At 46.4% G+C, this 22733-nt stretch overlaps 1 protein-coding gene across 1 annotated transcript; it reads right to left on the bottom strand.

Moving 5' to 3' along the window:
- Positions 1–2148: 2148 nt before the first annotated feature.
- Positions 2149–7005, bottom strand: Dmrt2 (doublesex and mab-3 related transcription factor 2). Its single transcript, XM_038317630.1, has 3 exons — positions 6478–7005; positions 5260–5362; positions 2149–3203 (listed from the first exon to the last, which is right to left on the bottom strand). The coding sequence occupies exons 1-3, from the start codon at positions 7003–7005 to the stop codon at positions 2149–2151; spliced, it is 1686 nt and encodes a 561-aa protein (XP_038173558.1).
- Positions 7006–22733: the final 15728 nt, after the last annotated feature.

Below are 22733 nucleotides of genomic sequence, written 5' to 3'. Positions count from 1 at the left end.
AGCAACCCTGAGAATCCCTGGAGGTTTCCATGAGCTAATCGGTAGCACCAGCGTTTCCACTAGATGGTAAACTGTTCTCAAGAGCAAGAAACCTTTCACAAGCCCAAAATTGTTGCGGGAGCTCCTTCTGCTCCTTCAGCCAATGGCTGCTGGCGTGGTATCTCAGCAGCTATTGGCTGAAGGAGCGGAAGGAGCTCCCGCAACACAAAATGGTTTTGATATCCAGACTTGCCCCCATGGCAGCCCTTTCAGTGAAATATCTAAACCTTGTCTTCCGTAGTGAGGTGACTTTGACTGATATCTTAGAACTTCAAAGTTTTGTTGTTTAGTTCCATGTGTGCATGAATGTGTGCGTGTGCATGCGTGCAAAGTTCGTGTCCTTGCATGTGGAGACCAGAAGAGGACTTGCAGGAACTGGTTTGCTTTACCCACTAAGTCATCTTATTAGCTCTAAAACTTGAACTTGATTCGGAGTCCACAAGTGAGAAGAAGGTGCTTTATTCATTTGGTATGACTTTGGTTTTCTGAGACAGGGCCTTACTACGTTTCGCAGGATGGCTTTGAGTACACCATCCTCCTGCCACTATCAATGCCCTCCAACCTCCAAGTGTTTGGATTACATATGTAGCAAGCGTGTCATGAATTCCCCTGGTCTCAAAGTTGACTTGGAGCCAAGGATGACCTTAAACTTCCGATTCTCCTGCCTCCACCAGGGCTGGGATTACAGGAGCATCCGGGTTTACAAAGTGCAGGGGAACAGACCCAGGGCTTTGAGCGTGCTAAGCAGGCGCTCAAATCGTTCATAACCCACAGGTGACCATTGAAGATTAATATATCCACAAGCGTCTCACACTCATTTTATCAAACTTCTGAAGCAGCACTTAATATTTTGTTAAGCAAAACAAGAGCCAAGGGCATAACAAAGAATTTACAAATGGTTAGGGAGAGAAGTCGCCTGCGTTCAATGATAAACATTCTCAGCCTTCTGGCAATTGATAAGATTTGAATAATTAATGTTTTTAATCTCAGAAGAAAATTATGCTGACAGCCTTTGACACAGTACACCTGGGAGAGGTATAAACAGGTAGTTGGGGACCAGCTGAGAGTTGGCAGAGGCTACATCTAAATGACCAGCCATTGTCACCAATCTTTCAGGACTAGTGAACTAACTCAAGAGCCAAGGGGGATTTGACACCACTGTGGACTAAATGGACTGCCCCCAATAAGGGGAATTGATCTGTGGTCACCAGAAAACTAAAGACATGGTGTGTTAAAAACAACTACAAATGTCCAAAGGTCTGTTCCTTTCCTAGAAAGGAGTGCTTGACATACAAAGGCTTGCCTAAGGGAGAAACAGGCCCAGAGAATTCACGTCTGTCCATCTCCAAACACACAATCAAATCCATATCTTGTTGCACCTGATTTCCCTTTGAATTATTTCAACTTTGTCAAACCACAGGAAACTAAGTTCCATCAACATGCAAAGAACCTTAACTCTATTCCCAAGCTCCCTTTGCCTCCATCTTAAAAAGTTAAACTGAGTTAGATAGATACTTATACATATATATCTATCTAACTCAATTTAACATATATGTATGTATGTATATATTTTCTTCAAGAAGCTCCGGGAATGTAGTTTAGAGAAAGAAGAGCATTCACCCAGCATGTGTGGACCCTGCATATGCCTCACACTACCTGCAAATTTTAAACGAAATTTTAAACGAAAGCATTATAGGCTTATAGGTATTTTCTGTGGCTCACAAGGACCATTAAGAGTGCTTGAAAGCACATAGACTTATAGAAAAATAAGGAATGCATTTCTAAGACACAAGCTTTCCAATCTAGACAAAAGACAGCTGTTTGCTTCAACAAACTCTAGGTCTTTTGAGGACAATGTTATTTTTATTGCTTTTTGGAGTGCTGTGTAAAGCATAGAACCTTACAATTTACATAGTAAGCAATTTCCATCTTTAAATATACTGAGGTGATAAGAAAAGGTACATGCAGAGGAAATATGTAGGATCTTAGGAATCATCATTTACATTAGAAATTTCTTTATACAAACATCTTAACTCTAAAAACAGAGAGGGTATCTGCAAAGAACCCTCTAAGACTGTAGAAAATGCAGCTTTCCATTTAAGCAGCCTTTCACTGGGAGACATGAGTGACTGCAGATGAAGGCCTCTTAAGAATAGATTCAACAGAAAATGACAGCGGCTCATTTGCTGAGAGTTTCGTTCCAACTTGTTTGGCTACAAAGAGGTCCTTTGCGCATCTGTCTATTGTAAAAGTGTACTTCTGGTTCTCCTTGACCAAACACTCTCTGTGTTTCTTTGGGATCTCATCAAAGACTTCTTTGACAAATGGTGTTTTCAGCTCAAGGCCTGATTTGTCGTTGAACGTCTGCTGGAATACTGAGTGGAATGGATTATGTTTAAGTGGCAGAGGGTGCCTGGTGTTTTCCTTGCTGATCTTCGTTAAGACGTGCCCTTGAGCTGCCAGGCAATCCATATCAATGGGAGAGAAATTTCGCCTGGGTGGGGAGAAGGCAGACCTCTCAGGGACAACCTGGTGAGCCTGAAGGTCAGTTCTTGAGGTTGGGACCTCCGGGAGATGAGGCAACACCAGGGAGCCTTCTGGTTTCGGTGGCATCATGTCATGCTCTGCACTAAGGCCATCCTGAATTCGGGTTCCTTTCAAATCCCAGTTGGCCCCAGACTTCAAGGCTTGAACAGAAGTGGTAGCATTTAAAAGGTATTGCTGGTAAAGAAGGGTGTCGCTAATGGGACCGCATTTGGGCCAAACTAAAAATCGTGAGGACAGGGGATATTGTCTGTAAGTTGTGGCCACACTAACATTAGAAGAAATCAGTTCCATGTTCCCCGATCCTGAATACTGCATGGTGAGATCGAGGCAGGTTGGTAAAAAGTTACAAAAGTCCTTGCTGGGTGGCTCCCCTGCAGTGGGGCTGTAGGCACTTTTGTAGGAACTGTATTCAGGTCCCGGCACCATACGGTTGGGCAGGAACAAGGCCGCAGCTTGAGAAGTTTCCAACATCTCCCTCTCCTTATATTCTCTCTCCAGCATGATGTTCTCCAACTCTTTGTCCGCAAAGGCTCTTCTCTTCCTCATCCTGTCACTAACAGGTGGCGGTAGAGGAAGGGTCCCTCCCAGGTAAGTCTCCGCAGTTATTGGGCGATAGCCTAAAATAAGCAAGTATTGGTAAAGAAAACAGATTAACATCCTGACAAGGAAAATCTGGAAATCCAGAAGGCAAACGTAACATCATAAACCACAGGATAATCAGTTATAATTCCAAATCACTGATATTTTAATATAGAAGCAAAAGTACATGTTTGGTTTAATATAGTTTCCCTATCGGGAAAGGTGCCCATATGCTAGCTTCTGGCTGTCGTTGGTTTGGTTGGGATAGGTATGTCTGCTTGCTTGCTTCAGCAAGTGTATCATTTTATGACTGAGATTTTAATATTCTTCCCAGATCCCTAGACATGGAGAGACAAAGCTGTCCACCTTATTTTCATTAGTGTTTTATTACCCATATCATCTTTTTTCTTTTTTTATTATTATAAAAGATATCTATACCTACAGCTGATGTCACTTTTATTTTCTAAAGATGTCTCATTATGTACACAGTGTTACAGCTGTAGAATAATCCAAGGAGAACTAGGAAAAAAAGAAAAAGAAAGTTAAAGAAGATTAGTAAGGAGAAAAAAAAGAAGAGAAGACTTGAGGACATAGAGAAGCATAGAAAAGCTGGAAATAGCTGTTAACTAGTCCAAACACACAGCACACCTAATAATTCATCAGGCTTCCCTTTGACCTCTTGAACAAACAAAGCGAGACAAAACAATGGGGGGGGGAGTATCTCCATCTACAGATCTCAAGTGTTTTCCCCCAAGTTCATTCATGTTGGCCAAATACCAAAAGGGCTGAAAGAGCAGTCGTTAAGATGCAGATGAAGTTGTGCACAGTTCAGAAATAGAGACAAAACCAAAAGCAAAAACTAACAGAACACAAATAGAATGCTTGGAGTATTGCACCACTCCCAAACACTTAGCAAGACTAGCAAATTTTTCTGAAGGATCCTGTGTGCCGTTTGTATTTACACAGTGACAAACCTATTACACTCATTTGCAAATAAAATAAAAATTGAAAGGTATTGCTTCCACTTCTAGGTTAAGTGTCTGCCAGAAAGTTATTTACTGAAGTTTACTTTTTTCCATTGAGTCCTCAAAATGCCTCAACTTGCTTTGGCAAAATTTTCGATTTATCAGTATGGTCCCTAGGGTTATAAATGTTTACCTACTTTGCAACCAAATTCAAAACTCTTTCAAAGGTCAGACGTACACAACACAGACTGAGACACAGACAACCTTTAAAACCACTCAGGATCAGCTAAACTCAGAAGAAAAGAAGACTCAACTGTCCATTTCCAGGAAGGAAGCCCTTCTATTTAAGATGAGCTATAGGAAATGGCAGTGATTAAAGCAAATGGAACTTCACCTTAGATAAAGGCAAAGGAAGTGTAAAGAACGTTAAGGGAACCGGCGATGGCAATACATTGCTTAGCCAGTCACTAAATAAACACCATGTCTAAATCCAAATGCTTTAGAAAATGACTACTTTTGGAAGAATTAACCGGTCTCCAGGGTTTGTAGAAAATGAAGGCGAGGGTAGACCTACTCAGCGAGCCTCCAGTTTGCCTGTTTGATTCCAGTCTTTTCCCACTCTACAGCCTTGAGGGACAAAAGCAGTAAGAAGGAAGTGTGGAGGGGAGCAGCTTGCATCTAGATTTCCAAGGAGGAAAACAGAACGCTGAAGAGTGAAACCTGAGGCTAGAGGTGACTCTTGGTCCCAGCTGTAATCGTCTTGCTCCGCTTACTCTGCCCATTAAGCTCCTTCCATAACTGGGGGGAGGGGTGAGTTTTAATTGTTTTCCTTCCCAAAGGTAGCTTCCAGGATCACTTGACGGTGCATTTTTGTGCATCCCTCACACTGGGACAAATTTCACAGGCTCTGCAGCGGAGCACATTAACTAGTGAGAGGACCTTATCCTGGTGGTAAAACCCTCCGCGAGTAAAGCGCCAAGCATTTTCTAGATATGAATTCCCTTCCGCGAGGCAAAATTTCGAATGAGGATTAGCTCCTTCCTGGGTTAATACAAACGCCATGCGTCTAAATGATAGGCACCCCTCAGCTGGATTTAAAAAGCCACAGAACAACTTGACATTATTTTACCTTCTAAAATGCTTTTGGCCAGCAAACTTGGCGCCCTGACTTGCCTCTGGTACACTGCTTTCCGCTCGAAATTATTCTGTTTCCCGGAAAGCCCCTTCTTGTCCTGTAAACACACACACACACACACACACACACACACACGAAAAAGAAAAAAATCGTGAGAGTAGGGGAGGGGCATCCACAAGCCTCTAGAAGTCTCCCCAACCTAAAACATATTTGTTTTGCCGTCTCTTATAAAAATTATTTGAAAGAAAATTAATGGAAGCGCTCCTTAATCTCAGCTCAGCCGCTCCTGATTCTTTAGATACTGCTCCAAAAGGCACTTAAGGAAACAGCTAGAGGGAGTTGAGATCCACTGTCAAGGGAACTTTAGGAATCTGGCCTGCGAGAACTGGGTTGGGGGACGATTGCCTCCCCAGGGCGCAACCACTAAACTGAAGGTGCCCTGAACCAGAGTCTGAGGACAGGATGGTTTCTCCCCTAGGTGGAGTGGAGACGACGGGGTGCCAGAGACTGAGGGAGTCTTCAGTGTCTGCCTTGTTCTCAGGATGAGGGCCGTACGTAAAGACGGAAGAAACTCTTAAGGGACACCAGCCTGGGAACCCTCTGCTCGCTGCCAGGCTGCTTCCAACTGAGTGAACTGCAGAGAAGCCTAGCAAGACTGGGCAGCATCTACCGCCAACCAGGAAAGAGATTGAGCCCAGGACCAGGGCCACCTGAGGTCCCGGACAGCTTTGGGCTGAGAGGCTCTACTCAGCCCGAATTTTTGTCTCCTCTGGAAAACCGGCATCAAGTTCTGCCTAAGTGTTAAGGGGACACCGCACAGTGACAGCAGCGAGTGCTGCTTTACTCTCGGTGGGCGTTATTAACACAGTGACTGTACACACCGTGGCATTGTCAACCACCCTCGTCCCTCGCCGACCACCTGCAAAACTAACCCTAAAATATTTTAATGACTTTTCCGTGGTGTCCCAAATGGACCTAATTATTTTTAATGCCACACTTTGTTTTTTTGTTTTTGTTTTTGGTTTTTTTGTTTTTTTTTTTTTTTTTTTAGTAGGAGACTTTTCTAGCACGCTCTGCTTAGTCCACCGCTTTCTTTCCCGAGTCCGCAGATTAGCGAGAGCAGAGTATCTACAGCTCTCCTGCTGCTAAGGGGCTCCCCATCCTGGCTCGACACGCACCCTCGAGACGCACCCGGGGCCTAAGGGTACCCACCTCGGTGGCCTGCTGCCTCCGGAGCGCCACCTGGGCGGCCATGACACGCTGGCGCTCCACCACTAGCAGGCAGTTGGCGCACTGGCAGTCCCGCCAGCGACAGAAGCGCTTGTGGCCCTTGAGACAGGACACCACGCCGTGGTTGCGGCAGCGCGCGCATTTGGGCGTGCGGCTCAGTTTGCGAGGCTCCGCGCCGCCACCCGCGGTGGCACCGCGCTCAGGGGCTGCAGCGGCGGCTGGCAGCTCCTGAGCCGCTGGCGGTGGCCTGGGTGCCGGTCCTCCCGGCTGCTCTGGCCGGTCCGGCACCTCCGGGGACGCGCCCGGTTCTTCGCCGTCACCCTCGTCCTCTGCATCTTCGTCCTCCTCGTCTTCTTCCTCGTCCTCCTCGATGTCCCCGTCTGCTGTTGACGGACTGGGTCCCTGAGACGTGGTCCGCTGCGGAGTCCCACTGCCATCCTCCTCCAGCTCTAGGCTCTCCACGTCGATCTCCCAGTCCCCGGCTCCCAGGACTGCCTGTCCTTCTGTCATGGCGCTAGGCTCTCGTTCGGGTCGGTTGCCGGCACTCTAGGGAAACAGAAAGAGGCCCGAAGACCCGCCTGTCGCAATCAGGACCCTTTCTGAGTCTTGGCCCAGAACTTCTTTTGCAAGACCAGAAGTTACCCAGTTTCTTTCTGGTCCCTACAATACAAGCCACATGGACCCAGAGATTCACAACTCAACGAAGGTTTTAGTTTACTAATTCTAAGTGGTCTGTGCACCTGACCTTTAGCCGCAACCCTGTCTGGCCTCTCCAGACCCACTGACCTTACACACTCTCCGGTTTAAGCCACTTGTCAAGCTTTTCCACAGTCGGCTAACATGGCCATGATGCATATAAAACTGTCGATGGAACAATTATCTTTCCTTTCATTACAAGGGACCTTAAAATCACGTTTCCCAAATGTCCCTCACTGACTGACCTATGCCACCGCAAAGACTCTGGAGTGGTCTTCGCATCCCTACCCTTCCCCTCCACCAACGCTGTGCTATTATTAGACGGCCCACACACCCACAGGGAGTGGCGGACACTGGCCATAAAGCTGCAGAAGCTAGTCTGGCATCAGCAGTGCTTGGGCCACACAGGGTTGATGCAATTTGTTTTTCATCGTTAAGACAAGACAACCAGAAGCAGAACGGATCAGTAATGATGATTCAAGCCCTCATGCCCTCCCTGACTCCCGATCGGCGACATCATAACACTCACCAAGACTCAGAGGCCCAGGCTAGCAACCCAGTAAAAAGATATCCAGTTTTAGGATCTCTCTGGAGCTGCAAGCAGCGGACGAAAACTGAAAGGGATCTGACAGCAGGAGGCCGGAGCCCACAGGGTAGTGGGGAAGGGACGGAGGCAGGAGGTGAGTCAAGTCCTCAGCAACCTCACCCCGTACATCCCAAAGTCTGCAAAGTTCTGTTCGGTCCTCTGTAGCCCGGGTCGCTTGACTTCGCTTTCCACTTCTGGCCCAAAATGGGCAGGAAAGGTGGGGCTCGGACCCAGGACTCTGCCGCCGCCGGCGCCCTCAGCTTGCTTTCTGGGCAGCGGCGTCACTCACTGCAGTCCCGGCCTCCGCGCCCCTTGCTAGTATTATCCACCCACCCACCCCCACCCCCGAGCTCTGCATCCTCTGATTGGTCGATCGTCAGGCGGTGTGCACGCCGATTGGCCGAAGCACTCAGGCTGAGCGCCCTCCTCCTCTGCACAGAGGACGCTTCCCTCCTAGCTTTACTGAGCCGGAGTCCACACGCCAGCCTTCGCTGCAGCCGGGTCCCTGATCCGGAAGCTGAACCTGAAAGGGTGACCAGCGATCGCAGCAGAGACGTCTCCATTTATCTCGGGAACTAGGGAACAAGCTGAGTCTCACTCTTATGCACCGTATTTTTCTCGAGAAGGTAACTAAGAGGTAGAGGTCAGAAAGGTTAGCGTTGATTTCTATCGATGGTCTCATCGTCTCTGCTATTTAAGGGGCCGCTCTTTATGGGATCTTTCTCTCCACACGAAGAAGTCCATGCTTATCTTGCAGGATAGCGCCTTACTGTCTTACAAATATCTGTATTTTGTGGATAGCACTGAGGTGCAAAATAGTTCCTTCACAGAGCGGGGCAGGTGGCCGCCTCAACTACAGGTCACTTACATTTTCCTTCTGTCACTGGATAGCACAGCTCATACTGAAGAAAATGGAAATCATTCACTCCAATAGCAAATTTAGATACAAAAATATTCAATCTAAGCATGCATGTATACAAAATTTTTTAAACTGCTTTTTAGCGTGTGTGAATAGTGTTTGTAAAGAAAATGGACTTTTTTTCCCTCTCTCTCAAAATACCCGTCCCATAAATGTTTGAGACAAAGTTAAATTCCTCCCTCCCCCACGAATCGCAAGGAAGTCCTTTAAACTGCATTCCGTATTATCTTAAGCTAAATGTAAAATCTCGTTGATGCTTTTGAAATCTCACCTTTAAATATAGCCCTCTGCAGGAGGACCGGCTTTGAGAAAAAAAAAAAATACTTCGTGTCGTTCTCCTGGACTTGCGGTAGACCAGTGGTGGATATTTGTTGAAGGGAGCCGATTTCGGAGCTGATTGTAATTTTCCTCTATCCGAACCTGTCAGAAAGTTGAGAGTCAATCAAGCTCCCCACGAAGTGGAAACAAAGACCATCTGCCTGCCGGAAACACAGGTATCCTCACGCCCTTAGGGGCGGCTGAATTCCTCCTAGGTCAGGCACTGGAGCCGCATTCATGCCCAGAGCCAAGGCGATGTCCAGCTAAGTAAATGGAGATGGCTTTCTGTATGTTCCCGTAGATTTTTCAATGTTTCTTGAGGGTCTTGAGAGGCGACTCACTCTTAAGTCGCAAGACTCCCTAGGACAATTTCACTGAGGTAAACAGGAACCAACTCTTGCTGCCTCTCCGTTTAGCACCTCCTAGTAACACAGATGAGTTTCTTCGCCATCTGTGTTCTTCCTTGTCTAACCAAAGATAAGGTTCACCTGGGTGGGGAGCCTTTGCGTTCTTGACTTGTTTAACCTCTGTTTTCTCCTGTGAGTCCTGGAGAGACCCATTGTCCTTTGGAAAAGCAAAGGTGTGGGTCAAGAACCTTGGACCTGTATAGCCTCCCCACAGATGTCACAGGAAGTAGGGAGTCCTCCATTCTCAGCAGCAAATGCTGGCAGAGGGTTTGCCATGGCTTCTTGGTTGTTTTGTTGTTGCTGCTGTTCCTTTGTTTTTGTTTTTGTTTTTGTTTTTGTTTTTGTTTTCATAGCTCCTTCGCATCACTTCTGATGTTAATGCTTGGAGTTAGGAATAGATTCTCCAGGACAGGATTAGGCACTGGTCTTTCTTTCCTTGTTGTTTCTTCAGATAATGCTGAGTTTTCTCCAGCACAGTCACACACACACACACACACGATACATTTCTACCTTTGCAAACGGTATTTCTGTGTATCTGCCCTCCGATTGAAATTCCACCACCACTACCCTGCCAGATCATGTAGACAGAAGGCTTGGTTCTTTATTTATTGCTTGTATGGCGGGCCCCTAAGAAGAAAGAAGATAGGATATATTAGCCCTTCCCCGGTACTTTTAAATATTAACGAAGTTCAGAAAATAGGCTTGCTTGCTACTAGATGGCAGAGAGGGGAGCCAGGAAGGAAGAGGGAGAGGAGGTGTGGGTGGCTGCTTCCTAAACTGAAAGTAAACAGGCTAGGGAATCCAGCAGCCCTCTTACTAGTTCAAACTTTAAGAGCACTTGAGAGAGAGACAAATAATATTTGTGTACATGAACCAGTCAGATTAAGACCAAAACTTGGAAATGGGACATGGGGGTGTGGGCCCTAAGGCAGAAGAGCAAACCCAGAAGACCAGTCCTTGGGAATGTCCCAGAGCAGAGACCAGCCTGCCTGTTGTGGGCTTGCTGGGCCAGACCAGGGAAGGATGCTGAAGGGCTTCTTGGCTCAGCTGGATCCCTAGGTTGCAGGGTAGATACACCCAGTGGGTCTTCTTCAGCACTCCAGAACCCCATGGATAGGGAAAACACAGGACAATAGCTTCATGGCTGTCTTCTAATTAACACACACACACACACACCCACACACACACACATTGCCCTTTTCCCTGTGTGTCTTCCTTCCTTATACCACCATCTGTGCAGCTGCAGTCAAGGTCCTGTTGAATTACACTCCATCCTCTGGTCCTAAAGTCCTCCAGGGAACCACTGGTGGGGATTTATCCAAGGACAAACTTCAGGAAATCCAAGACACTCCCGTACTAAAAGTAAAAATGCGTGCACTCCTTCTGGGGGTGAATGGTCATGCGTTTTATTGGACTGCCAAAGGATGCCATAGTTACACAAACTGTTCAGTAAACTAAGTATTCAGGAGAAATGGGGGTGAGGGAGCCTGGGCTCCAGTTGGTTCTTCCACAGACTAGTGACCTTGGACAATTATTTTTCTACATCTTTTAAAAAGTGACCTTTCCTGGCCTGGCATATAAAAACTTCAACGTACAAGGATAGGGTGATCAAAGAAAGAGTCTGACCTCCGGACAGACCTCTTTCTCCTCTTTGAAGACAGCCTTGCATCTAGCGAGAAACTGGCTTCCCTTCACCCTCTTAAAAAAACCTTCCTTGACTCAGGACTTGTTAGGTGAAGAAACAAGTCCCTAAAGGGGACTTGGAAACCAACACCAAGTCACAAAGCACTGTTCTTTCCAGGACTTTTTGCGCTGCTGTTGCAAGCTGTGGAGTTGGTGGCCTTCCCCTTATGGGTGAAGGTGGAACGTGTCCTTGCTTGCTTGTGACTAATCAACACACACACACACATACACACACACACACACACCTCCACCCCTTCCTGCTCCAGCACTTTTTGAGCCTACCAGCTGAGAAGCTTACCCTCAGAGAGTCAAAGGGAAACAGAACTGAGATGAAGGGAGGGAGGGGGAGGTCTTTCCTTGGTAAGAGTGACTTGGTGCTTTCTCCAAACACCTGTCCAAACATAAATAAATCATTTTCAAAGAAGGCACGCCTATATCAGATTGGCCCTGCTCATTGTACAATCCCTTGAACACACTCCACTAGAATGGCCCCTGAGTCAGGCAGTTAAGCTACTCCTGTCTTTACCATCCAAAGCCAATTGGTCTCTGCCCTGAGACCTCCACTTGCTCAAGGAGCCACGGGGACTCTAGGGCAACCAAGCCTAAGGACTCATAAAATGGACCTGGGAGGCCGCTACCAATAGCAGCAGCTTGAACTGCCCAGTGAAAAGATCCATGTGGTGATTGGCTGTTGGGCATTTCTGGGCACCTTGGTATAAGGGCTTTGCTGTGGCTAACTGTGGCTCTGATTTCTTTAGAGATGACCTCAAACTTGTGGATAGCAACAGTATCATACGTACAGTTCGACAACTTTAACCGGCTATGGACATGGTAAAATAAATAATCCCAGATGGGACCACAGAGATATGATTTCCTAATTTACTTTGCGAAATCAGATATACGACCTGTCACACTCAGTGGGGGGGGGGGAGGTGAGCGAGGAGAGATTTGAGGAGATAACTGTTCTCCACCAAGACAGTTAGCACGCCCCTCCCCCTGCTTTGCTAAAAAGCAAAGGGCGGGAGCCCTCATTTCTTCTTGCTCCTTCCGTGCTAAGTTCAGTGCTAGGAGACAATGAAAAGAGAAAGGGGGCAACAGATTTCTCCCTGCTCTTGCATTTAAGGGGAATTGAAACTCAAAGGAGATCATTGAGATGTGGGTTGGGGGGACAGGATGCATAGCAATATAGAGGCAATGCAGATCTAAAGAGGCCTTGGCTATTTCTGGTCCTCCTCAATGCTCCCTGTGTTTTGCAGAACATGCCCTTTGAGGAAGGATATGGAATCCTATGCACGGTGAAGCAATCTTGCAGGCATCTCTGCCACCCTGCCTACCCCAACCCCAGCCAGAACTCCAAGTCACAATGATTGAGAGTCCTCTTGTCCTCCCGATACCTATGCCAAATATTCCCCCAGGAGGCACTGGGACCTAGATTCCACCCCAGAACATGCCCTTTGAGGTAGGATATGGAATCCTATGCACGGTGAAGCAATCTTGCAGGCATCTCTGCCACCCTGCCTACCCCAACCCCAGCCAGAACTCCAAGTCACAATGATTGAGAGTCCTCTTGTCCTCCCAATACCTATGCCAAATATTCCCCCAGGAGGCACTGGGACCTAGATTCCACCCCAGAGGTGGTGGCCTTGCTATGGAAGGCAGTCAGGAGACTGTATGTGCCAAATGCTTCCTTGTACACATACCCTCGTGGGGAGGAGGGATGGCCTTGCCTTTGGGAACTTTCATCCCCTATGCCTGTGTTAGAGTGTGACAGTTCAAGTGTTAGATACTGCCCACACTCCCCTCTCATGTCAACACTCTAACCAGCAAAGCAGAAGGGAGTCAGGAGAGGCAGGGGAGCAGAGTGTTGGTCCTGCAGGAGCTACCCAGAGAATGAACTGTCTTCTTTATATATGAACCACAATCCTGCCCCTGAAGGTCCTTGAGTGTAGACTGAAGGAATCCGATTGAATGGTTTCTAGTTAGTCTACCAAACATGAAAAAAAAAAAATGGCATGGAAATTGAACAAAGATGGCCTGCTTGCTCAGGATGATAAGAGGGGGTGGAGAATAGAAACAGTTTGGCACTGATTTTGACTGACTGCTCACTTTCTCCTTCCCCTTAGTTCTGCTACTAACCCTGTTCAATCAAAAACCCCTGAAAACCAAATCTATCCACTAAGGGAAGGGTGAGCCCAGTCTCACAAAGAACTCATTGCCTAGAGTTTAGACCAGATGGGATGGATTCATTCCAGTGGCCACACAAGCCACAACCTACCTGTGACCCTGTGACTTCTAGATTATGTCTGTCCTGGCTTGGTTTTAAGCCAAAAATCAGCAGGCCGATTCTTCAGACCTCTTTAGCCCTGTGTGAGGTTCACTCTGGGGTCTGGGTTTGGGTTCCAACGAGAACTAAAATGTTTTCCTTACTGTAGGTCCAGGAAGGCTCTCTAAATGTGTTCTTGCTGAGAAGGAAGTCTCCTTCATTGCTGGTCAACTCCTTCAGTCTCCAAAGCAGATTGGAGGGGGACTCGAACAAGATGGGGGTGAGGGTGGAAGAAAGTTTGAGGAAAGAGGGAATCCCAACTCTCCTTGGCTGTGTGTCTGTCCAGGACCTCAGTGACTGGAGTGTGATTCTGCACCTCCAATCCAAATGACAAAAACACAGGTCTTAAGGGGGCCTGAAAGAGATTCTTTCTATCAATATAGTAAGTGGTAAAAGTGGGGGGATACTAAAGGAAGGAGGAGAGAGAGAGGGAAGGAGGAAAAGAGATTGGGAGGAGAGGTACAATTGGAAACTAGCTCTCTATGGATCCATTTCTCTACTGGCAAGTAAAGCAGCCCCAACCTTGGGTCATTTTCTTCACCATTACCCGTGAGGCTTCTACATAGTTAAGGGGTTGAAACGGAACTAGATCATCGCTGAAGTCTTTTCCTAAGTTCAGAATACTTCTAGGTGTGATGGAGGGAGAAAAAAGAGAAGAAGAAGAGACTTGCCTGAGCGGTCACTCCTATGAGATCGTAGGAATCGAGAGACGGGGGGGGGGGGGGGGGGGGGGAATCCACACCAGCTGGAGCATGCCTTTACGACAAGGCGTATAAACTTTAAGAGCCAGGGAAATCTTCTCTTTGAACGAACGAACGAGCTAACCGCCAGAGAATAGGAAGGCGTTCCACGGGAGGTGAGCCATTGGGAAGGGGCGAGCTAGGAGATGTCACTTGCTTCACGCTGATTTAACGTGGCGGGAACGCAGGTGCAGGAAAACTCCAGCCCTTTCTCTTGTTCACCTAGAGCCCCTGAGCCCTCCACCCCTGCCCTTTCTTTCGTAGAAAATTTATTGACGGGGTGAAAGCCGGCTAACAAAAAGGCAGCCTTGTGAGCTTCGGGCTCCACAAGAATGCTTTGATCCCCCTTCAGTGTCTAGCAGTCCCCTAAACGCCTGAGATCCCTGCGGACCAGTGACTCAGAAGTCCAGCATCTATAAAACCAATGCCTGCGCACTGCACAAGAAAGCCGCGCGGGGGCGCTGTGGGCGGCCACCCGCCTCGGGGTCCAGAGCTTGGGAGACACTAGTGGTTTCTGGATTACATCCTCCCTCCCTCCCACTAGCTTTGCCAGGCAAGCCTGGCGGGTGGCCGGCTCTCAGTGAAGGAATAGTCATCATGCGGGCTGTTCGCTTCCTTGGCCGTCCCGATTACTTCTTCAAGCCGCCTTGTCCCCCACTACTTGCAAGAAGCGGGAGGATCACTCCACTCTGGAAAGAGTCACAATCATTGTGGGCCCACATTTTGTCAGATCCAGAGTCTGACTTGCTACAGGCTGCCGGTTCCAGAAGGTTATCCTGTTTAGAGCACTATGGGAAGGGAAACAGAACAAGATCTCAATCTGAGGCTATCCCTCTGCAGCACGCTTCTCAGCAGGAGCTAGCAGCTGTGGCGACCCTGGAACCCCAAGGTGAATTTTGTTCCAGCTGCTTCTGCCTAAAGCTCCCCCCATCAGCCTTCCACAGGAAACTAACTCGATTTCCCGAGCACATATTAGAGAATTGCCCCATCCCACCTTCCCCGAGGCCACCGCTCCTGCTTCCGCTTTGTAAATCCCGCAAAAAATGATTTGGGAAACTGAGGACCTTTGGGTGGAAAACAGGTTTTCAGAATTCCACTCTGTTGCAAATGATGAAGGTTCAAGTTTGTCAGGAGGAAATGTGTAGACCAGCCCATGATACCACAAATCATTTCTGGGGTCCCTGAGAAGTTTTGCACAGTTCATTCTGTGTCTGTTTCCTCATTTATAGAACCCAGACTCTTGATAATATCAAGCTCACAATGGCAGAAGCAAAGCAACTGAAAGTATCTGAAAATTAAAAAGCGTTGTGAGTGTCAGCTGCGCACGTCTCCCTGGTCTAATTTTTTTTTTTTCCACGTCCTGGGTAACGGAGAAAAAAGGTCAAAGATGGCAGTCTCGGAAGGGTCACAGATGGAGTCCTGTTTATTAATATGCAAGCGGCTCTTCTTTCTCAAAGGAAGCTGCCGCCCCACACCTTCTCCACCAAACAAACAGAGAGACTTACCTTTCTTTGACCACTGTGGAACCAGCCTTTCAAGTGTTGGTAGGAACTGCTTGTCCTTGCAGAGTGTGAAAGACATGCCCTCCTGGCTTCAGGAGGGTGGTAGCAAGGTGCTGACCTCAGCAGGGAGCATTTCCCTTCCTGAGAAACTGTGTTACAGAAGCAGGAAGGGACAGTCAGGTCTCCAGTCCTATATCTTACTGTAACCTTCCTATAGCCTTCGACCAGCAACTCTCGGCTGGGCTGGCTTTTGTTCGTTTGATTCTTGTTTTTGCCTGTTGTTGTTTCATACTTAGGGGAAAACTTAACTGTACACAAAAGTAGGCCAAATTGCATAAGATCCACTAAAGTAATTTAATACCTGTGATGACCCAAAGAATCAATAGCATCCACACAGACCTTCAGCAGACGAGTCATTGCCAACCATTACTCTGCACAGCTTGCTGGAGAGGTCCACCGCAGTCCTGCATGGGAGCTGAGTTGGAAAGATTTCATCTTACTGAATGAATGGCATTTCTGCACCACGGTTCTGGTGCATTCTAGACTTCACAGTCCTGGGGTGAATCATTAGAGCAAGATACTCATCAACTGAGCCCCCAGTGTGAGGGCAGTGGACAAGGGACAGGGACACAGGTGGTCACCGTGAATGCTGGATCTGCACTCCAGTCTAGTGACTTAATTATATGCCTCTTGATCTGCTAAATAGCTTGGGGGGATGTTCTCTAAAAACCGCAGTCTTGACTCTCAAGCAGTAGGGTGACTGTGCCCTAAGGGGCTAAAATTACTCCTTTAACAGAGAAAAACAAAATCCTCAGGCCTAGCTCTGAAACTCGGAACCTATTGGCTCCTCCCAGTCAGGAATTCTGTCTCTTGAAAACCTCTAATAATCCTGTCTCATTCATATCAACAACCTTCCAGCATCGCGAACAAACAGAGATTTGCTGGGCTTTGTTGCTTTATGTTTCTCTTTTTAGTTTTCTGGATCCCAGTTTGCACAACACACGAACACATCTGTACACTTAACTTTCGTCCACTTAAGCACTGCAGAGTCACTGAACTTGGCTTATCGGTTCCAAAAAGAACCAAATTTGGCTTCAGTGTGGAGTCCAGCCCGGTACATGAAAGCACGGAATCAACTCTCCAGAGGTGGTGTTCTCTGTAGTTTCCCCAGATGTTCTCCTATTGTTTGGCAAATGTTTAACGTAATAAATATTGATGGTTCCCTCACATGTGGTATTAAGACTTGCTCATCCAAAAAAAAAAAAAGATCTTCTTTTCTGCAATCTTTTAAAAATATATTCCTAGGTTTGTTGTCTTGAAATTAGCTTGTACTCTGGCAGCTTTCTTGAAATGTCAACCAGATGTGGAGTCCCATTACAGAATAGTGTTCTCCCATTTTTTACAAAAGCGAATTTTCCTTGTCGCACGGATTGGTGACGTTCTAAAGCAGTGCTCTTCAAAAGTCTTCCGTCTGTTCCTGAATAAATTCTCTAAGAGTCAATGAACCTCCTCATTCACACATGTTTGAATTCTCTTTGCTGGCTCCAGGATCATGGTTCCTGCCATCTCAGATGTATTTTTCATGTCACCGCTAATGTAGAGGAAGCAGTGGTCCTTAGAAGAGACCTGTCAATCACAGCCTTGTCCCTTCCATTTCCAGTCACACACACACTTCCATTCAATGCTCCTGTTTGCTCCTTTCCAAAAATATTATCCTTCTGGGATGAAATTTTTCACGCATAAACCCAGCCCGGCTGAATGGCCTTTTTTTTTCTAAAGGAAGTTTGAGAAAACAAATTCTTAGTTATTTGAGAGAGTTAACACAGGCTGTTTTTCAAACCTGGATATATGTGTGTATTAATCATTAAGAAGAGAAAAGGAGAATTGGTGAATTGACTCTGTGAACGAGACTCTTGAGCCTTTGGAAATCACCAAATGCTTAGTAAAAGTGAGCGTGATTTATAAATCTTTGTAGATTACAGATCCTACAACATTTATTAAATCTTTAGGATGACAGGTTTATTCCCATTCCTCTCTGGAGCCACAATAGTAATCGGCCTTCACTGCCATGGGAGCGTGTGCATTTGTTAGCTCCGATAAACCTGTAATTTCATTATCACAGTGACAGGCGCAGTTTTGTCTGCTTTTCTGCTTTGAAAATAGAACTATTTTTAAAAAGGTACAGAGCACAAAGATATCTCTAATACTATTTTGTACAGAAATATAAGATGAGGGTTCCAGGTCTTGGGTGGTGCAATTAAAACTTGGAGGGTATAATCCCCAGCACTGGGAGGGGAGCGGTGTCAGGGTGCAGACCCCTGGAATTTTCACAGAAAATTCATGTCATACATATGTGTCACTTTCTGGAATTAATTCTTAAATTTAGAAAGTCTGACAAATATACTCAGCAATGAGACTGAAATCATCTTTGCCTTTGTCTGAATTGTTTTGTCTTTTAAAAAGCTTACATGTATGGATGTTTTGTCTGCATGTATGTCAATGCACCATGTACATGCCTGGTGTCTGAGGAGGTCAGAAGAGGACATCAGATTCCCCAGAACTGGAGTTACAGATAGTTGTGTGCTACCATGTGGGTGTTGAAAATCAAATTTGGGTCCTCTGCAAGAGTACCGGATGCTCTTAACCACTGAGCTACCTCTCCAGTCCCTTGTCTGTATATTTTAAAAATATAAAGGCGGCCGGGCGGTGGTGGCGCACGCCTTTAATCCCAGCACTCGGGAGGCAGAGGCAGGCGGATCTCTGAGTTCGAGGCCAGCCTGGTCTACAAGAGCTAGCTCCAGGACAGGCTCTAGAAACTACAGGGAAACCCTGTCTCGAAAAACCAAAAAAAAAAAAAAAATAAAAAAATAAAAAAAATAAAAAAATAAAAATATAAAGGCATAGAGATTTTATTCTTAAAAGCTTTCATACTTGATACAAATAAAAATAGGATTTAAAATCTTTGCTAAAGATAAGCTTTTTTGCTTTTGGGTTTTTGGTTTTTTATTTTTAAATAGTTTCTCTGTGTAGCTGCTCTTACTGTCCTGGCACTTTCTCTGTAGACCAGGCTGGCCTCGAACTCCCAGAGCTCAGCCTGTTTCTGTCTTCCAGGTGCTGGAATTACCACCACCCGGTAAAAATATACTTTTAGTGTTTTGTTCTAATGTTAAAGATCAAACCCAAGATCTTGCAAATGCTGGGCAAGCACTCTGCCACTTGGCCACATACACAGCCTAGCAATTAGCTTTTATTTCATTGTAAGTTTTCTCAAATATATAAAACTAGCCACACTTATGTTTCCATGAACATTACTGAGTCTGTGGTACTTGGTTTGGGAAGAAGGAAGTCTCTATAGAGCCTACCATTTCATTTCTATGTCTTCTTAATTGTTTGTAAAATTTTAAATGAAGTAACCAAAATAGAGTCCAGATCAGTTATTGGGTAAAGGTGCTTGCCACCAAACCTGGCACCCTGAGTTCTATCCCCAGAACCCATGTGGCTATTTTCTAACAGAGGATGGTGAGAGAACAATTTGCCCTGTGAGGAGTTACTCAGGAGTGACAGGCAAGGACAACTCTGTGTGAGGTCATCGACCTTGTGCTTCTGTGTTATTAGAATCCCCCCTTGGGGACTAGCCTTCCTTTGGAGTCTCACCCAAGCAAATGGTAATGAATTTCAGTCTAAGCTGGCCCAGCTAGGGTTCAGCACAGACATATTGACAGTCTAGGCAGCTACTTGCTGCGGAACTGGAGTGGCAAGAAAAAGCTTTTCACAGACTCCACCAGCCCCCTGTGACTGCATCCCCGACAGTCCCACCCTACTTTAATGGGCAGTGTCTGTGAAGGCACTTCTCACTCTGCCTTCTGCCACTGCCTTAGTCCACTTCTGAGCAGAAAATATTGAGCAAGCTTCTTTCTTTCTATACAGTGATGTGCTATTGTTTTCTTCCCCCAAAATTCAACATCTGTGAATTACAAGTAGAAACTTAAAGCCAGAGGGAATGATGTTCCAAGCCATAACCAGATCTGTCTACTGTGATTGAAAAATTAAAACCATACCTCTCACCAGAATACCCAGAAGGCTTGGGACGAGAAGTTAAGTAACTCAAAGACTATTGTGGTTTGGATGTAAAATGTCCCCCACAGGCTCATGAGTTCATGCACTTGGTCTCCAGTGGGTAGCACTGTTTTAGAAGATTGTGAATGTGTAGGAGATATTGCCTTGCTGGAGGGAAGTGTGTCCCCAGAAGTAGGCCTGGAGGTTTTATAGCCTCACCCCACTTCGCATCTGCTCTCTATTTCTTGGCTTCACACTCAGTATGACCAGCCACCTCTTGTGTCTGGCTCCATGGCTTCCCTGACATGGCAAACTATATCCCTTTAAGCTGTGAGCCAAAGCAAACCCTGCCTCCTTTAAGCTGCTTCTTCTTGTCAGGCATTTGATTGCAGAACAAGAGAAAAATTAACTCGTTACAGAGTCAAGCTGTTCTGCTTCTAGGACTTGGCTTTGGGGACTGGGGAGAAGGGAGGAGCCATATCTCCAGGCAGATAGGAAGAATGATCACAGAAGTGAACAATTACCCGCTGACCCACAAGGCCTCAGAGGCCAGCCAAACTAACTCCATTATACTTCACCAGTGGAGGACTGTCTAAGCAGAACAGGCTGTGAACACTGCTGAAGACAGCCAAAGGAGCTCCCAGGACAGAGCCCTGCTCTCTGCCTCTGTCTCTTTGAAACTGGTGGCTGGAATGAGTTATAGTCAGTGATTTTACATAGAACAGTATTTTTATAAAGTTACTGTTTTAAATGCTTATTCAAGTCCCTAGATCTGGGCCGGGAATTCATCTCCGTAGGCGAGTGCTTGCCTGGAGTATAAGAGGCCCTACATTCAACACCCAGCTGGGACCAGTTATTGGGCAAAGGTGCTTGACACCAAACCTGGCAACCTGAGTTCAATCCCCAGAAGCCATGTGGGAGAGAAAACCAACTCCTGTAAGTTGTCCTCTGACCGTCACAGCCACCATGGCACATGTGTGCCCATGCAATCAATCAATAATGGAAAGCGAATCCCTAGACCTGAATCTCTGCCCCTCTGAAAGAGTATTTTAAACTAGAGGTTGAGAAAAAAAAAAAAAAAAACTTTAAAGACTAGTTTTCATTCTTCTGGTCTTCTTAAAGATGCTAAATGCCAAAAAAACTAACCAGGAGACTAAATGTTTGTGTAGGGAAAATAAAAAGATGCAAGAGGCCCACCTAGGTCCCACACTCTCTCACGGGCCTTGGCATAGTAAAGTTCACTCACAAGGTCAGCATCTTAGTTAGGGTTTCTACTGCTGTGAAGAGACACCGCGACCACACAACTCAACTCCTATAAGGAAAGCGTTTAATTGAGGGGGCTCGGTGACAGTTTCAGAGGTTTGGCAGTGAGTATGGCAGTACGCAGGCAGACATGGCGCTGGAGGAGGAGCGTCTTGCAGGCAACAGGAAGTCAGCTGAAACACTGGGCGGTATCCTTAGCGCAGGAAACCTCAAAGCCTACACCCACAGTGATACACTTCCTCAAACAAGGCCACACCCACTCCAACAAAGCCACATGGTGCCACTCCCTGTAAGATTACAGGGCCAATTACATTCAGACAACCACAATCAGCCTCTCTCCCTTACCGCTCATCCTCCAGGCCTCAGCCTGACCTGTCCCCATAGCCTGCTCTATTAGCCGGCCTCTGCACTGCTGGTTCTCCTGTGCAAATCCGGTGCCTCGCCCAGAGCTACCTCTGCATGAACTCTAACCCTCATACCATCACATTCCCCAGTGCCCCCAGTCTAGGGCCACCACCCCTCACTCTTGTTCTTGTGCCTACAAATCCATCCACAAGCTCAGTTTCCGTTTTTGGCTATTGGAACCCACACACGCTGCACCAAGATCCCTCTGCAGATCTTTACCGACACCTGGCCTGTATCCTTGCCCTGTTGTTACACCCGGTTCTCAGACAATCATAATCTGTCATCCTTTTAAAGATCTGCTCAAATTTCACTTTTTTAGAGCAAACTTCTGTCTGCCCTTCCAAGAAACGCCTTCCTCTGTTGACCCCTGGCTTATTTGAATGTCTGTCGTATCTATAATCTACCTCCATGTATGTACAGTTATTTTTGTATGTCCTTTTTTATCACCTTGGTAAGTTGCCTTTCCAAATATAGGTTGCACATTTATTAAGGACCAGAACTACATCTTAAAACCCTTCATGCTCACCGGGCAGTGGAGGCGCATGCCTTAAATCCCAGCACTCGGGAGGCAAAAGCAGGCAAATCTTTATGAGTTCGAGGCCAGCCTGGTCTACAAGCGCTTGTTCCAAGAGAGGCTCCAAAGCTACAGAGAAACCCTGTCTCAACCCCCCCAAAAAAAATCCTTCATGCTCCCATTAATACCTAGAGCAATGCATGGAAGAGAATAATGTGTTCAGTGGTGATCTGCTGAGGAGGTGAAAACCTCATTTAATTTTGTGAATTAAATGAAGCCTTTCTTGTTTTGACCCCACATTTATTGAGTCTATCCCTTGATCCTAGTACTAAGATCTGGGGCTACGGCAATACAGACAAAACCAATGGTCTTGTTTACAGAAGACAATAAACAAATAAACAAGGAATATGTCCAATGGCATAATAAGAGAATCTGTGTGGGGTGGTAGTTCATACAGAGTGACTTCACCGATAAAGGGAGAGCGGAGATGAGAAGAGACTCAAAGGGGTTAATATCTAAGGGGGAAGAATTCCAACCAGAGACAACAGTAAGTGTAAAGACCCCAAGAGAAAGAATGCCTGGGATGAACTTCTTAGAAGTGGCAAATACCCCTGCTGGGAGTAAGGGAGGGAAGGTAGGAGGAAAACACCATGGTGAAAGCCCATCTGGGTCAGGAAAGGATGGTCATGCAGAGCCTAGATCTTACACTCTGAAGAAGATGGGGAACTTTTGAGGGATGGGGCAGATAGGTATGACAATCATTCACTTTTCCCGCAAACAGAAATGCAAAGGTTCAAGCAGTTCTTGGTGTCATTCCGCATGGACT

Source organism: Arvicola amphibius, chromosome 1 (genome assembly GCF_903992535.2).
Source record: "Arvicola amphibius chromosome 1, mArvAmp1.2, whole genome shotgun sequence".
NCBI lineage: Eukaryota > Metazoa > Chordata > Mammalia > Rodentia > Cricetidae > Arvicola > Arvicola amphibius.
The sequence above is the reverse complement of the archived record's forward strand: the minus strand, read 5'-3'. Positions and strand labels throughout refer to the sequence as shown.